The sequence below is a fragment of the Vanessa cardui genome, chromosome 3 (assembly GCF_905220365.1).
Source record: "Vanessa cardui chromosome 3, ilVanCard2.1, whole genome shotgun sequence".
In the NCBI taxonomy this organism is placed as follows: Eukaryota; Metazoa; Arthropoda; class Insecta; order Lepidoptera; family Nymphalidae; genus Vanessa; species Vanessa cardui.
The window spans coordinates 5,041,751-5,059,163 of record NC_061125.1 but is presented as its reverse complement, the minus strand read 5'-3'; the positions used below and the strand labels follow the sequence as shown (position 1 = coordinate 5,059,163).

The following is a 17,413-nucleotide window of genomic DNA, read 5'->3' as shown; positions in this document are numbered from 1 at the left end:
CAGCTCGCGTGATAAGAGTAATTGAATTGAAGTTGACATCAAAGTAGTAAAGAGTGACACGGAACACATCGATTACCTGTGGCCACTACACGCACACAGCGCTTCAAACCTTTGACCGCACGCACTCCACAATATCACTTGCAGCTCAACCGGCTAGCCATAACCCTCGTTGATTATATTACGCCTACGAATTAACACACATTAACACTAATATTGTAACGTTCATTATTCCAGCTTTTCGAAAAAACTACTAATTATATTGACATGAAACACTGATATTATAATAAATTGTATTTTCATGACGGATATAAGGTACACAGTGTGTTAAATTTGACATATTATTTAGTAACTTAGTATGACAACTTCGTAGAGATTTTTGTTCTGGAATTAAATGAGCTAACATTGCAAAATTTATAGTAGATATCAGAAAACTTATTGTCATATATTCGTATTTTCCAACATAAATATTAAAAAAAATATGGGCAGATGAGGATTAATATCCAAAATTGAAAACTGTATGGGGAAAATACTTATTCTATTTTTCATTTCTATGAGTGTATATGTTTTTTTTCGTTTCCAACGAATAGGTCTTTATGTAGCATATATGGCGTCAAACTTAAACATAAAGCAGCAGTAAAAATGAAAAGCATTTCGAAGAAATCTTTGCTTGTTTTAACGCCGGAAACCTTAATTGTCACGGAAAGGTGTTCGCTTATTCGATTTACATTTACAAATGAGTCTCATATTTTCACCTTTACGACCCACGTATAGAAGGAAAAACTGCATCGAGGCGAAACATTTTTGTTAATGATCAAAGCTGTATGTTACGATCCATTCATCAAATATACATACTATATAGTAATAATATGGTGAAAGGGATGAATTACTAGAGTAATTAGAGGCTTACGACGCGTTACACAGTCATTAGTGCTCACGTTTGGAAGCACATAGACAATGTAATGATACTACCATTGACATATAATATCTATAGTCAAGAGTATTGTCTATAGTCAGAGTGACGTATAAAAGTAAAGTAGCAGTCCGCTATTGTCCCACTGCTGATCTAAGGTGAATCGAGGGATCAAAAACAAATACTTATACACAACTTCAGTTAAAGTCTACAAGTCGGGTTTCTCTTTAAAAGTTAAGCGATGTTGCTTTCATTCAACTTAAAGTATAAGTAATTAGCAACTAAAGCCAATTTCATATTATTTGTATTATTTACGCGAAAGAAGTATACATGGCTTCTAAATTCTTTTCAAGCAAGGCTAGCATATAAATATTATAAATGTAAATATCGAAAGTCTCACAAACAAAAGACGAGAGTTACGTTCAGTGTGTTCAATAAATATTCCCTCACTCCAATTTATTGAACGAAAAAGAATTTTCTTATTCACCGTCCAATGTCAAAATAACATTTAATTCGATTTTATTTACGAACTTTTTTTCTAACTTTTACTTCCCGGTTATTAAGGTAATAAATTAGAAACCATATTTATATAATGTAGCTCATTTATTAAGACTTTTTCAATCGTGTAGAAGCCAATGATTACTAGCTGAAATGTAAACAATATATATTAATAGGATACGAATATATATTGTGATATAATATCCAACATGAGCCCAAGCTTAATTAAATAACGTAAAAAATATGTTTAAGAACAAGTATATTTTATACTAGTAGTCAAAAATGTTCCACGAATGGCTATTAAGCCATCACAATTATTTGCTAAATTACATCAATTATTGTATTCAAGGTTTTTGTTTATATATGAATCGTGTGGGTTTAGTAATTGTTCGATGTATTTGTAACATGTTTAATAAAATCACATACTGTCGTACCGGTTCAATAACATCTCGGTTGAGGCATCCGTAGAACATGTATGCGCAGATGTTCTAGAGTTCAGCTCAGGTCGCGTACTGTGAGAGTCGGTCGGTCTGGGGATAATTTAATTCCTCCATTCATGGAGGTGCGAATTTGCAAGTGCGTATCGGAGGGCGCACCTCCCGGCTCGCCTGCGCCCCCACCCGCTCGCGATGACGTCAACAGACCACCACACGCCACCCGATTATAAATATAGCCTTGCCGATAGCACGCTACAGGTTTTGGCCCTTAAGTTCCCCGTATTGTAAAGGCAGTCTAAAATTATTTATCGTCGTGTCATTCTCGGCAGCGGGCTAACTATACCGTATTGTAATAGTTAAATAAACGAGTACATTATCTTATTTAAAATTAAGATTTATGAAACATAAAAACAAAGACTACCTCGGTAACAATTCCTAAAACTAAATTGTTTCATTTGTTAATTTAAATATAAATAAGATTTAAGATATTTTAATCTCGTTTGTTACATATATTTTACGAAACAAAAAGAAATTGGGGAGGTAACTGCGCGTCGGCCATTCTTCAATATAAGATTTCCCTATTAAGGTTCACCGTATCTATCTATGACAAAAAGTAATTTATTTTATTTGACACCTCCCTTATTTGTTCAATGTAAAGACTGCGTGAGAAGTCAGAGAACAATTTAGAAATCAAATATTTAATACATCAATCTTAAATTTGTAAATGTAAGTCGTAGTCGCATTTCATATACGAAGTACGTCCATATGTCCGAAGTGTTTAATCGAAATTAATTTCAACATTGCCTTTTAAATTTTTTTTTAAATAACAAAAATAGGTTAAAATATATATATTTTTATATTTACCCAATAAACTTATCATTTAATATTATGAATATATATGAAATTTATTTTACATCGTACCATAAAAATAGATCAACATTTATTTTTAACCATGGAAAACAATATTTATTTTTGTCAATTTATAATAACGTAAATTTTTCTGTTATATTTTTAGAAGTTCAAAGAAAAATACTTTTCCAATTAACAAAAAACTTTACTATTAAAACCAACTAAGAATACGAATGGTTGTACAATTATCTATTATATATAGTATAATTTAATAATATATTATATTATGGTGGGATTCGGTGTCGGTATCACTACATAATATTCACACAATAATAATTGTACCATAAATCGGGTTTAAATTGCAGTTCAAATATGAAGGGCAAGTGAGCCAGTGTAATTATAGACATGCGGGATATATCGACATCCTTTAGTTGGCTGCTCATTGGCTATATATAAACACGTACAATACGAGTGTTCCGAGAATTATATATTAAAAGATAAAACGTGTTCTACTTTAAGTTCCCCCTTTTTCGTTTTATGAATTAATAAAAAGTATTTTATCAATTTTATTAATATGGAACATATTAATTATAAATGAATTATTTACTCGACATATCACAATTGAATTAATAAAATATACAAATAATTTATAATCAGTAACGAAGCAAAATTTTTCCGACCGTACCTTCCTTTTTTTTTAACTGTTTTTTGACTTCACGCAAATTTTAAAACATGTCATAGAGGCGACACTGTTTAAATTCTAGATGGTTCTTCAAGGGCAGTATAAGAACGTTTCTTTTTAATAATAAATAAATATTTTACTCGGCATTTGATTGTTCTTACTATACATCGGAGGAAACAACGATGAATGTAAAGTGCATTGAAAGAATTTTATGGACTTTTACATACAAAATACCCGCCTCTTCTCTTTAGCAATTCTTTAGCTGCTGGATTGATTGCATGCAAGTGATTACATATTCAATTAAAAAATACGCCTAATAATGATCCTTCGTATACTTTTTCTTATGACAGCCATGTAAAGGCTAATAGCGTTTTTACTCTACCAACATTACTTTACGGTTGTTGTTTTATACTTTAAGAAAAAAATATGCCAAGTTACTTCTTGAATTGTAGTCTGGAAGACAAATTTAATGTTTTTTCCAGCAGTGTGATTCTCTCGTATCTCACTCGTGAATTATTGACAACCAACGGTGATACGCCATTTTGATACGAGTATCTTATAATTTTTTAAATAATTATGTTCAATATCGCATATCACAATCCGACATTTCGACCTTCTTCTTACCAAATACCTCCATTGTTTAAAGCTTTGCTATTGAACCCCTAAAAGGATATTAAAATGTCGTACAAAGGAAGCACTATAAAGGTGTACCTATATATAGGGATCTAAGCCTAATAGAGAAGTTTACGACACATAAAGCTGCACGAAGGTATAAGATACACATGAGTATATCACTCGCACCTGTCAGGGGCACTATCTGTGTAGTCTGAAATGGGTAAAAGCTTAAAAGTCAAACGTCGAACATTGAAAATATTCGAAAAATATATAAAAATCCATTTTTAAATAAATATATCTAAAAACACAGTAATGGAATATAAAATAAAACGAATTATATTTTTCTTATTGAGACTGTTCAGAGTGATATCATTGTGTTATTGAAATCAATTTTAAACATTATTATAAAAAATATTTACTAACTTAAAACTTGTAAGGGCAATGGAAATTCGATACGAGAAACTTAGTCAAAATTGATTTTGAGTTCGTTACCCTATACTTATTCCATTTACATTTATTACTTCCCTTACAAAATTACTAACGACTGAATTCTAAAAATCAATATCCTTTAGACCCTTGAAAACATTGATTTTCGACATTACGCTATTGCTAAAATTCTAACGTAATCTAATACGACTATTTTGATATTTATCTTCAGAACTAGAAATATAAAAGCTATTTATAAAAACACCTGTAGTGCAATAATAGTCTGAAATGCTAATAATAAATTACAAAGGAATCTGGTGGAAAATAATCTCGCAAGCTAAATAATGTTTAGTCAGGGATATCACTGAACAAAGGAACTTTCTTAGGTTTGAATTACAACGAAAGTCTAATGTCGCACGGAACGATAGCATCACAGCAATACCACCTGTGGCTATCTTTTGTAATTACATAATACTAACGGCTCCCCTTGGCTTTGCATGGGAACAATAATCTATATTACAAAGCTGGAAAGTTTGTATGGCTCAACGCGCTAATCTAAGAAGCTACGAGACTGGTTGGAAAGTATAGTTTGTGTTAGATAGTTCGTTTATTAAAATTGATTACCTATTTATTTTCAAGCTAGGATATTAGCTACAATATCTATAAATGTCAACAACAACATGTATATAAAAGGGGCAAAACCGCGGGTCATATCTAGTTATATATCTAAAGCAATATAAATGTATTATTATTATTCGTCTCAGTAGTCCCACGTCAAGCAAGTTATCCGCTCCATCAACCCAGCTATTACCCAACATTAAACTATAATACCTTGAGCCGTTACTTACACATCCTTTGTCCAAAGCGAAACGAAGCGATGGCGTAAATCAGAACCTTAGTCAAATTACTGTCCAATCAAATGTTTCACATTAAAAATATTTTATTTTTATATTCCTAAAATAAAAAAATAACTAATTTTGAAAAAGATTATATAAATAAAGTGTCATTTGTTTTCATATTTTTACTTCTATTCCTAGTTGATAAATTTTAGAACAACTTTTTTAATTGCGTATATGTTTTTGCTTTAATGATTTCAAATACTGTCGAGCTAGTTGAAGCAAGTTATATATTCGATTTTTGAACTAAACATTAATACATTTAACGATGACTTTTTTTCTTTTTGCCAGAATGACCTCATATTTTCACAAATAACGAGTTATTGAAAGTTATTCAAGCTAGACTAAAAACAAAAATCTGGCATATCGTATGACCTGCGAAAGTAAAAGGAAAGTGAAAAGTTAATATGATAGATTGGCAGATATTGATAATGCGTAAAAATAGGACAATATAAATATTAATAAAATAGAATGGACGCCTCTCCCGGAATCAGTTAGCAGGACATCAAACAACAAGTAGGCATAATATATTTTCCGCTATTGCACACCCATTGGGTATTTTCTCAGTTTGTAATACATTTATTTAAGAGAACCATTGTGACCTGCAACTGTAATATTAGGAATACCATAAAACGGAATATTGGCTTGTTAAATCTCTTCGAACGTAACATTTTATTTCATATGTAAACTAGCAAAATCCGGCACACGTTGTCCTGCCTGTGTATATATACGAATTGGCAATTGAATGCTATTTGAATTGCTGTATTGCAGCGCCATCTAACTGTGAGTTACAACTAAGTGCTACTCTAAATAAATCTACTAATAAAAAAAAAACGAGATTTATTGTGAGCCTCCTATTTAAAAGGAGTTGCGTTCACTATATATTGTTTATAAAATAACGGACGCAATAAAATAAATTAATGTTCGAAAATTAAAAATTAATTAAAAACATAATTTTAAATAATATTACCGTATATAGCAGAAAGAGACAAAGTTAAAGAGAAAGAAAGGAGCTGGCGGCATTTTTTTTACGTGTCAATTTTACTCATTCTACATTAAATCGCGTAAAAGAACTTAATTCCAAAAACTTCTTGCATGAAATTTGCTATTAACCTGTTCGTTATATTTTTTAAACATTCAAATAAATATACATTAATATTTGTATTTTTGTATGTGTTCCTAAAAAACCTAATCCGATTATGATAAAACTTTGATAAGTTGTTACGCTCCCGAAGGTTCTTATTTGCGTTTCATTATAAACGTTTTACGTAGATCCGTATGCTACACGTACGAAACCGGGCGTGTTATCTTGTATATAATATAAACATACAATTTATCCACGGCTTTCCTTGAAGAAGCATCAATATTCTGCGAAGCAAGTAATGAAACATATATTCGGGCGTTATTCAAATTTATACCTAAAGGATTGCCGGAGGGAGGAAACCTTTGTGTGGAGAATAATGTATTTCATCAGAATTATCCTCATCTTAACACTTGCGATGATTCGTTTCTTAAAATCAAAACTAAAGGTAATAAAAAATGGTTCGTTGTTTTAATAAAAAATTAAGATTTTTTAATTTATCGGTGAATTTAAGGGTAGGAACCACCTGCAAGCCACGTTGTGATGGTAGATGGTTGTCACTTACCATCGGAGCTTCTAGCTAAGTAAGTCTGTCTAGGTAGATACCACCCACACAGCAAATATTTAACAAAACAAACTTAGTATTGTTGTGATCTTTGGAGGTTGAACTAGTCAGTGTAACTACAGGCACAAAGGACTTGTTTATAGAAAGGAGTCACCACTTACCGTTGGGTATCCCATTTTACCGGTCGCCTATCTACATTATAAATTTATTACATATATTTTACTTAACGGTAATCATTAATCGCTTAAACAATAATTCCAATAGAATGATTAGAGATGTAACATAATTACAAATGTTTTGAATCATTTACCAGGCTGAATGTTTAGCACCCACACAACGATTTGTACGGTGTGAAGTGTTGCGGTTTGAACAGTATGTGAGCCAGCGTAATTACAAGCAATAATGATTAGTGACATAACTGATATCGTTAACAGCTCAGACACAATTCGTATAAGTGTTGAATTGTTTTTTACAGTGCCAGTCAAAGATGCCCACTTACCATTACATTGTTTAAAAAAAAATAGTGTTGTTGTTGGTAGGGCTTTGTGCATGCCACAAAACAATAGTACTTGGTATTGTTGTGTTCCGGTTTGAAGAATGAGTGAGCCAGTGTCTTCTTAGTTCCCAAGGTTGGTGGCGCTTCTAACCCCTGGGTCATTTCGGCTAAAATATTTAAATAATTCATTTCGGCTAAATTTTTAATAGTTGCTAGTGGCTTGTGCAAGCCTTTTTAAGCAGGAACAACCCCCTCATAAGACTTTCTAACACCAAACAGCAAACAGCAATGATTAATGATATTTTGTTCCGGTTTTAAATATATTTACGTATAATATAGTATAGTATAACTGTAGTTACGCCCGTAGCTATTGGTATAAAATCTTAGTTCCCAAAGTTTTACAGCGCAGACAGACATGCTCTCCTACATATACCATAAAATTCACACGTAACACAATACACAATATATATAAAATAAAATAACAAAATATTTTTTTAGAAAATGTAACTTATATTATAAATTAGGAATTATTAATTTGAATATTAAGTAAAATTTATATTTTGTTATAAATTCAATACCAATGCTTAAGTTTCTATGTAGTTAGTAGTGTAGCGCTAATCCAAAATGTAGACTACATTTTGGATTATCATCAATCGATTATATATACATGCTACATTATATAACTACATAGATTTTCTTCTATTTATATATTTAATACAATACCCACTACAATATTCACTGTAATTTAATTATTTTTGTACCAGATTATCCCAGAATTTGTCCTCAAATAACAACTGTAAAATGTTTCCGATAAACGACACGTGCTCATGTAAAATAGGAAGCAGGCATTTATTGGGTTTATTTTTAATTTGTGATGGAAAATCACGTTTTTTTTCAGGGAAAACGAAATATTAATAAACTTTTATTAGAACCGCTTCCAAAACCTTCGAAATAAGAATTGCTTATTTAATATTATAAGACATTCGAGGATTAAAAGGAATTTGAATTAATTGATTTGGTTTTATGTGAAGTACGTTTAATGTATATTTAATTATTAAAGCAATAGTAAAATTATAATTAAAATGAAATTTCAATATTAATTCTGAACAATGATATTTGCATAATTGTGTCGAAAGACTCGATTAAATATTTTATTAATAATGTTCATTCACTTAATCACGAAAGCTTTTAACACATGATTATTTATCAAAACATATTACGAGGTTGACTATACTATTCGTATAATCATATATTATGGATATATAAACTGTAGGTATTTCCAAACTCTCATAGTAAGATATTTGCCGGTTGGATCTTACATAATCCAAATATACCTTATTCAAGAAGGCTATTAGAAACACTTGAATCACCATTTTCAACTATATTAAATGAAGCTACAGACAGAACCGCCAAGAAAATCATTCTACTCTTTTCTAACACTTAAACATCCTGCCTAAATTTTAACATGTATTATATTAATTTAACATATCCATACTTTTTTTTCATCTTGTGTTGAATAATATCCATCACATAAGTTGCATTTGATAATCACAAGATATTCTGCAACCTATACTTAAAAATTTACGGTATGTTGCACGGTAAAACAATGAAATTATACAGATGGTAATCAGTTTTAGACAAACTTCAGTGGCCTCATTAGACTGAAGGTTATGTCAATCATAAAAATCACATTGGCATAACTAATAGCAAATTTAAATATCATCAGTATACGATTTAATCTAGTATGCTAAGGATTGAACGCCTGTGAGTTCCAGCTCAGCATTCCAATCAGAATACAGCAATAACAAGTATAGAATAAAATTTATTATTATAAAATTGTATACAGTATAGACTCAGTATACAATTTTACGCCTAGTATAGACTAGGCTTAACTGTTGAACAGACTACATAAACTTCTATTCTCGGAATTAATTAAAACTGAAATATATTCTTCGAATATAAACATGATATTTTTTTCATGAATAAATGAGAGGATTTAGCTCCCCGTCTTAATACCTCCGCTGAGGTTTAGTTCATTTTTCGCCCGCAAAATCAAAATTGCTATGTAATGATGAAACGCTACTAACCATTTTGTTACCATTTCAAAGTACCATTATATAAAATTAAATGAAGCAATTTGTTTAACGTCACATTTTTAATTAAAAATATTCTGACATTTAAAAATATACATAGATAATAGATAATGAGGTATAGTTGGCAAAGCAGCAAATTGACTGGCCACTCAACTTTATGCTAAATATAAAAAATAGTAAATAATAGATAGAGTATAGCTGTACCTACGGCTTTACGAACACGACATTTGTTATATTATCAATATATAACATGCTTTGGCAGCGAGTATGGTCCCGCGGACCTATATTTGAAACTTTAAGATTACATACATACACGCACACATAACATTCATAAGTAGCCTTTGTTACTTCTGGATAAAATAGATTTTTAATGTTAAAATTATAATTAAAATCAGTTCAACAGTTATATAATTACAATAATTTCAGTTTATTGATTACATACAAACAAATATATTCTTATAATATGATTATAGATTTAGGTTTACATCGAAGAAAATATAAATATAGATTTAAATATACTTAAAGGTCAGATGAACATACCTGGAACCAATGCCGCAAGCTTCTTCTAAATGAATAAAGCCTAAGAAACTTCCATCTAACGAAACCCTATAAAATGCAACGAGATTATCCCACAATCCGAACCATACAGTACAAGATCCAAAGAGAGGTCGTCATTCATCCAACTGCTTAACAGATGATAAGTGAAAATTTTGTCAATTCTCTAATTAAAATACGTTCGCGAATATCACGAATCTTTTTTCCAAATAAACTTAATAAATATCAAAATTTTATATAGAAGAATTTTACAGTCGCGTATTACCAAGCAAGCGGGTATAAACAGTAGGTATAGAATAGGTAAGTTAGTGTAATTGCTTAACTATCTAATTTGTAATTGAAGTATATATTAAAACGAAGAAGATTTGTATGTTTGTTAATGTATATGTACATATATTGACTCCCAAAAATGGTAATATTCAGTGCAATAAAAAAGGCTTACCTTAGTAATTACATGTGACGCGATTATTCTGCAAAGAAAGCCAAATTCAGAAAATCTTGAGCATATTTGCTGACGAAATTTTAAATTTCAAATGTATTGATGAATTAATCTATTTATTATGCTTTTTGTTGTGATAAATAATTTTAACTTTACACCTGAAAAAGAGATTATCAAAAGTATAACTGATCATAAATACACTTTTAACAGACAAAATAAAATTACATTCGACAATTTAGAAACCAATGCAACAATTCCTAAATGGGAAGTTAAAATAGGGTTCACATCCTCCGCTTTTTACTTCCATTTCGCAAGGAATATACTCTGGTTTAAGGTTGGATGCCTTTATGTATGTTGTAAGACGTCGGAACGTTCCTCTATTTCATTTATGATTCCATTGTGGAAGATTAAATAAAATCTATAATTTCTTATTCAAAGATGTAATATATTAAAATTTTTACTTTTTTATGCTGAGGTATTTTTTATACTGACTGCCAAATGAGCCATCCAATGGTAGACCTATACACATTGGTACGAAGAAGGTAAGACAAGATATACTCATTTGTTATGTAACTGTCTCCGCTGCCCTTGAAAATAATATATATAACCCATCTGTGTAAAAGTAAATCACAAAGTAAATCATACTGGCTCACTCACCAACAAACCTACATTTATGAAATATTTACATGAATATATGGATTATACGCTGTTAACCAGAAATGAGTCTTTTTATAATTTTATACGACAATTGTGTATCAAAAACACGGGATATGTAACAATGGAACGATTATGTTCGTATATTTAGAATCAAAGAAAACCGCAAATAAAAACAACATATATGTATTCTAAAGTAAGTGTAAAGAAAGTGGCAGACGCAGGCACTTAGACCATAGTTAATTTGTTTTTATTGAAAAAGTTTACACATTGCCAGCGAAGTTAACGGTACCACTGCGAGTACATTCCGTCCTTTACATCAATAACGACGTCCTGTGGAGTGTTATGTCTGCACAAATTAAAGTTATGTGAGGAACCTGAGAGTGAAAGAGAAGGAATATTAAACATTACTTCCAATATTCTATGAAACAACGATACGGCTAACAGTAACAATTATTGACAATTTTTATATTAAATAATATATCCAAAAAGGTCTTAGGAACAAAACAACAGCCTGTAAATTCCCACTGCTGGGCTAAAGGCCTCCTCTCCCTTTGAGGAGAAGGTTTGGAACATATTCCAACCACGCTGTTCCAACCGGGTTGGTGGAATACACATGTGGCAGAATTTCTATGAAATTTGTCACATGCAGGTTTCCTCACGATGTTTTCCTTCACCGCTGAGCACAAGATGAATTATAAAGACAAATTAAGCACATGAAACAGCGGTGCTTGCCTAGGTTTGAATCCGCAATAATCGGCTAAGATGCACGCGTTCTAACCACTGGGCCATCTCGACTCGTCATCGTCGATCTTATTTAAATTTATAAATTAAATTTATTTACATACGTAATAAACAGCTCATTAAAAATTTATTTTTACTGATGATTATATTTAACAATAAAGGTTGAATAGATAAAGATTAATTATAAATTTAATTTATATTTTAGTTTCATAAATTCAAATCATTTGTAAAAAATCATTAGTAAAAAAAGCATATTATTCGGTACAAGATTACCTTTTTGACTTCCAGACAGGTTATATTATAACTTATATAATTATAATCAACCAACATAAATTTCTATTTAAAATGTTGGAAAAGTACTAAGTATCTTGCCTGTTCTTCTTGGTAGAATGTACATTTCGAACCAGCGGGCGATAGCTACACTTAATATACTTTTGTAAAATGACTATACAAAAGTGCTTGCAAATCCTACTCGAATAAAGAAGGCTTTAATTTTAATTTGATAATTTCTAAAATGAGACTAATACACAGACATATTTTTTATGAGTATAACAAATATCAAAAAGATTTCACCAGGACAACGCTTTGCCACTCGAGTGAATTGCCTGAAGCGCTGGCTGTTGTCAAAGCTGAAACATGAATTATATCTATAAAATTGTTTAATGTTTTAAAGCAAGAGCTGCTTGATATTTCAAATCAAAAGGGATTTAATGAAAATAGGCATATGTTTACTCGTCCGCCCAGTGATGTCATAAAATAATAGGTATAATAATATATATAAATATAGCAGTTTTATGTTGGATTAAACAGTAATCATAATAAAAATGTTGTCAATGAAGCATTAAATAGTATTATTTTTTTCAGATTCCTGTGGTCAAGAAAAACGAACATAAAGAAATTCTGAGTAATAGAGTCTACCTATCTACTAGTGGAGGAATTTGAATAATGTGGTCGGGCACGCGCCCGGTGGGTGTCCACGTCGGGCAGTGTACTTAGTAGCGGATGCGTGTGTGGTGGCGGGCGCGGGCGGCGGTGATCATGCGGGTGTGCTGTGTGACCACTGTGCTGGCAGCGTTGGCGCTGCAAACGGTGGCCGAGCCGGCGCCGCGCCGCTTCTCAACCGAGTGGCGCGGCGGCCGTGAACTGCAAATACGTTCACGACCATTGCATGAGATCTTCGAGCCGGATACGCCTACAGCTGAGACGGAACGAACCTACGTACAACATCAGCCTATGCACAAGGACCGGCGCAGGATGCGTAACAATAAACGAGCGCCGCACTTACCTGCCGAGCTCGCAAGCCAAATGATGTTACGCGCCTCGCGTTCCGGCCGACCTTACGATGTTCCTCAAATCGGTGAGTACAGAAAATTCCTTAAGTCGAAACTGTTACTTCCCAAAAAAAATAACAGTAATAAGTATGAAAACTGCGTTCCATAAACTTATTAAAAGAAATGAAACGTCCATGGACAACGACTTATCGTTTCAAATAATTTAGCATAATAGCCCGAAAAACACATCGTTCTATTGAACTCATATAATATCTCAGTGCTGGGACAAGGTCTACTTATTTCTTGGAGCTTTATCCGCCTTTGAGATTTATTAGGACGTTTTTCTTCACCATATCGAAGTATCGACGTAAGAAGACTCATAGTTACTCGGTTTTGAAAACGAAACCCTCGCTGAACGTGTTATAACAAAAATGTATCTTTGTAATTTATATTAGTTACTCAAATAACTAGCCTGTACACTTGTATGATCCTTGAACTTTATAGCCTCCAATTGAAGTCGTCCCATACACACTTTCCCATAGTTATTATCTCTCATATTATCATAGTCAACCCCAAAAAGACGCAAGTTTGCGCGTTGACCGCTAAAAACACCATTTGTCGTATCTCCACGATTTGCGAACATTCCGTAAGCCGCTACAGGTAGTATCGGAATACTTGGCGTTGAAATTTCGAGCCTCGTTCAGTTCCGCGGTCAATTGGAAGGCAAAGCCAAAGTGGCTTCAAAAAAGCTCGGTATGCTCAGCAAGGCGAGACAGTATTTCACGTCGACCCATCGTTTAAAACTTTACAAGGCGCAAATTCGGCCTCACATGGAGTACTGCTCTCACCTCTGGGCGGGTGCTCCCCAGTACCAGGTCCTTTCATTTGGCCGCATCCAACGTAGAGCGGCCCGAGTTATCGACGATCAAGCCCTTTCCGATCTCCTTGATCATTTGGCTTTGCGTAGAGATGTTGGATCACTCTGTATCTTCTATCGAATTTTTCACGGGGAATGTTCCGAAGAATTGTTCGGATTAATCCCGGCTGCTGAATTTCACCTTCGGACATCTCGTCGAAATTCTCAGTTTCACCAGCACCACGTTGATGTCCGAACATCCACAACAGCGCGATTTCTTAGACATTTTCTGCTTCGCACAACCACTTTGTGGAACCAGCTTTTTCCGAACCGACATGACATGGGAACCTTCAAGAAAAGAGCGTACTCCTTTCTTAAAGGCCGGCAACGCATCTGCAAGCCCCCTGGTGTTGCAAATGTCCATGGGCGGTGGTAGTCACTTTCCATCAGGTGAGCCTCCTGCTCGTTTGCCACCTATGTCATATAAATATCATAATGCTATTTATTTTTGGTGTTTTTCAAATTCAATCTATGATTTTTAATACATTAAACGGCTACGGAAATCTTTACATTAATCCATTGGAATTGAATAAAAAGCATATTATACTTCTCTGACGTTCATCCTCATTTTTATTAATTATCGTTAAATTTCGACCAATGAGCGAATACTTTTAATTGAGTAAACTGGCAAATGATTCACTTGATGATAAATGGTCACTATCGTCGACAGTTATATTGTCACTGTACGTTTAAAATCCCTTAAATCGCCAATGCGTGAACGCCCCTGAACTTGTCTCTACACCACAGTCTAACTGAATAGATTCTAAGTATTGTTACTTAAAGTTAAAATATGTTATGTGTAGGTGTCTTAATCCCTAACAAAGTACAAAGACCTATCACTAAATGAACGTATATTAATAAATTCAGAAATTTACATTCAGAAATTACTTAAAATAAACATGTTTAATAATTTCAAAGTCGTTAAAATATACACAAGTGCTCACAAATTCAATGAAGATAATGTGTGAGATTTCCTATTCATCGACTAATCAGAATTCATGTAGCACGCCGTATGTTCCTACGCATCCGACGCTTGACTTTAATGGAGCTATGACAATTGAGGCCTGGTTCAAAGTGAATAGCTAAATGGATCGGATGTCAGTTCCTATATTCATTCCAGTGACAGTTATTAGAAATAGGACTATCGAACATCGTTTACTACTATTCTTATCACTCTCTTAATCATTGACTTTTTACGAGTTGTTATTTGAAATTTTTTTTCTGTGATTTTTAGTATGAGACATTTTAAAACGTGGCTTATAAACAATCAGATACTGCTGTATTTGAAAGCCTAAAATAATTACATTAAACTGTGCATTCATAGTAGTAAGTTTAGCCAAGTGTAGCTTTAATTTGTATGAGATATTTATTATATATTATAGATTTTTTTTTATCATTTACGAAAGTAATTATTACATTTTTTTGTTTTATTAACAAAGCCCGTTACATGGTTTAATATCATTTTAATAAAGGAGCATTCTGAGAATTATACGTTGCGGTGGCTTGGGACATACTCGTATTAATTGGGTTACCAACTGCCGCGTGGTTGATGAACGCTTCACAGAATTAACCTATGAAAATGTTCAACCAACTACGCTTTCAAACAATTATTAAATTAACTAAGATTGATAGTATTAGAAATATTCAACGCTTTTAAATTCACTGTGACCTATTCACTTTTCAAGTGTAGGCTGTAACCTATGTATAATATGTCGACTATAAATAAACTTAATGCTTTAATCAATATGTTATAGCGATGATCTGTATACGAGCGAAATAACTGTCTTACTCTAACGCTTCATATATCAGGTTCCTGATTTATTTGCCAGTTACAAGAGAAAACTTGATGATTTTTTCTGTGAAAAAAATTCTGTCTAAACCTTGATAGGTATTGATAGTACACTACTGCACTCTTATTGGTAGTCGCAGTTCTTGTCCTAGGGTTCTATGAATACGAAAAGTCTAGATAGTCACTAGATATCCTATACCTAATTATTATTAAATATAGAATAAATTAAATTAAATAAAAACAATAATAATGGTATGAAAACAAATTGGCATTAGTTAATGTATTTTATGATTTCCTCTTATTCAAAATAGTGCATGTGATTGAAGCCGCCCACTGTTTTACGAAATTCAATCAATTTATTACCATTCAATAAACTTTTGTATCGTATAAGCTTCATGCCGCTCTTAATATAATACTCGTAAATACGAAATACTGTACGACAATTTTCGATATCTATGTATTTGATATAAATACATAAATCCGCTTTGAAGACTATCGGTAGTCGTAATAAGAGAATTACATTTTACTTTACGACCGTTTGACGTTTTAAGCTTATATAAATACTTTTGAATAAGAGCTGCGATCAGTTGATGTCAATACACTCATTTTAATCAAAGAGTAAACATAATCGAAACATATATATCTGTCAGTAGGCATACTTTATTCGTCTTTCATTAATTTAAAGTTGTATATAAAGCCGAGTACAGAATGTGTATAATGTCGACACGTATTATGATCTCAAATGTGGTCGGATAATGATGCGCAGTCATGACACGCGCTCTCGTTACGCTGCGTTGGTACGATACATACTTCTGATACGTTCCACCTCGAGTCGGTTTTTACCCGATCATCGAAGGAGATACGAATACATGATTTCACTCAGGATACGGCCGAGTAGCATTTGTCTCGTCTCAGTAGTTATACCCTGAGATCTACAAAGATTTATTAAGGGATAGGATACTACTGTCACAGAGATCTGAAGGAGGAGACATGAGCAGAACTTTGATAAATGGTTATAAATTGACATTTTTGATCGCGAGCTGACATAGAACTGTACAATTTGATATGCGAACAATGATACAGTGTAAACTGAAAGACGTCGACAATATGATGCTTCATATAGTACGAAGGATAATACGGTACAACTATCGTCCCGTCTCAACAGATGGGATACATATCTGAACCCTAAATAAACTTTATTATTGAATCTTAATTTTACATTCGGGTTTTGATTACATAACACTTCACATTCACACCTACATATGGGTCCTTCTGATTGCCACCTTTATGATTATAAAGAATATTTAACTTCGAAAGGAGAAAAGTAATAAAATTGCAACGAAATCTCAGCTGTAATAAGTTGTATTTAGACGAAAGTTTGCGAGGATTAATAAATATAGCTTTAGGATTTTGGTAAGAGTTGCACGTACGGCGTGTACGTGATGAGTAGTTTCACATCGAGAATGAGCACGTAGCTGCGTCCATAAGCTGAGTACA

At 32.6% G+C, this 17,413-nt stretch overlaps 1 protein-coding gene across 1 annotated transcript in view; it reads left to right on the top strand.

The window, feature by feature from the left end:
• The window catches only part of LOC124543723, an 84,680-nt gene that overhangs the window by 21,962 nt on the left and 45,305 nt on the right, over window positions 1-17,413 (top strand). The window contains exon 2 of the mRNA XM_047121997.1: window positions 12,805-13,297. Within this exon, the coding sequence (XP_046977953.1) occupies window positions 12,943-13,297 (355 nt within the window). The 5' untranslated portion in view covers window positions 12,805-12,942. The remainder of the gene's footprint in view (window positions 1-12,804; window positions 13,298-17,413) is intronic.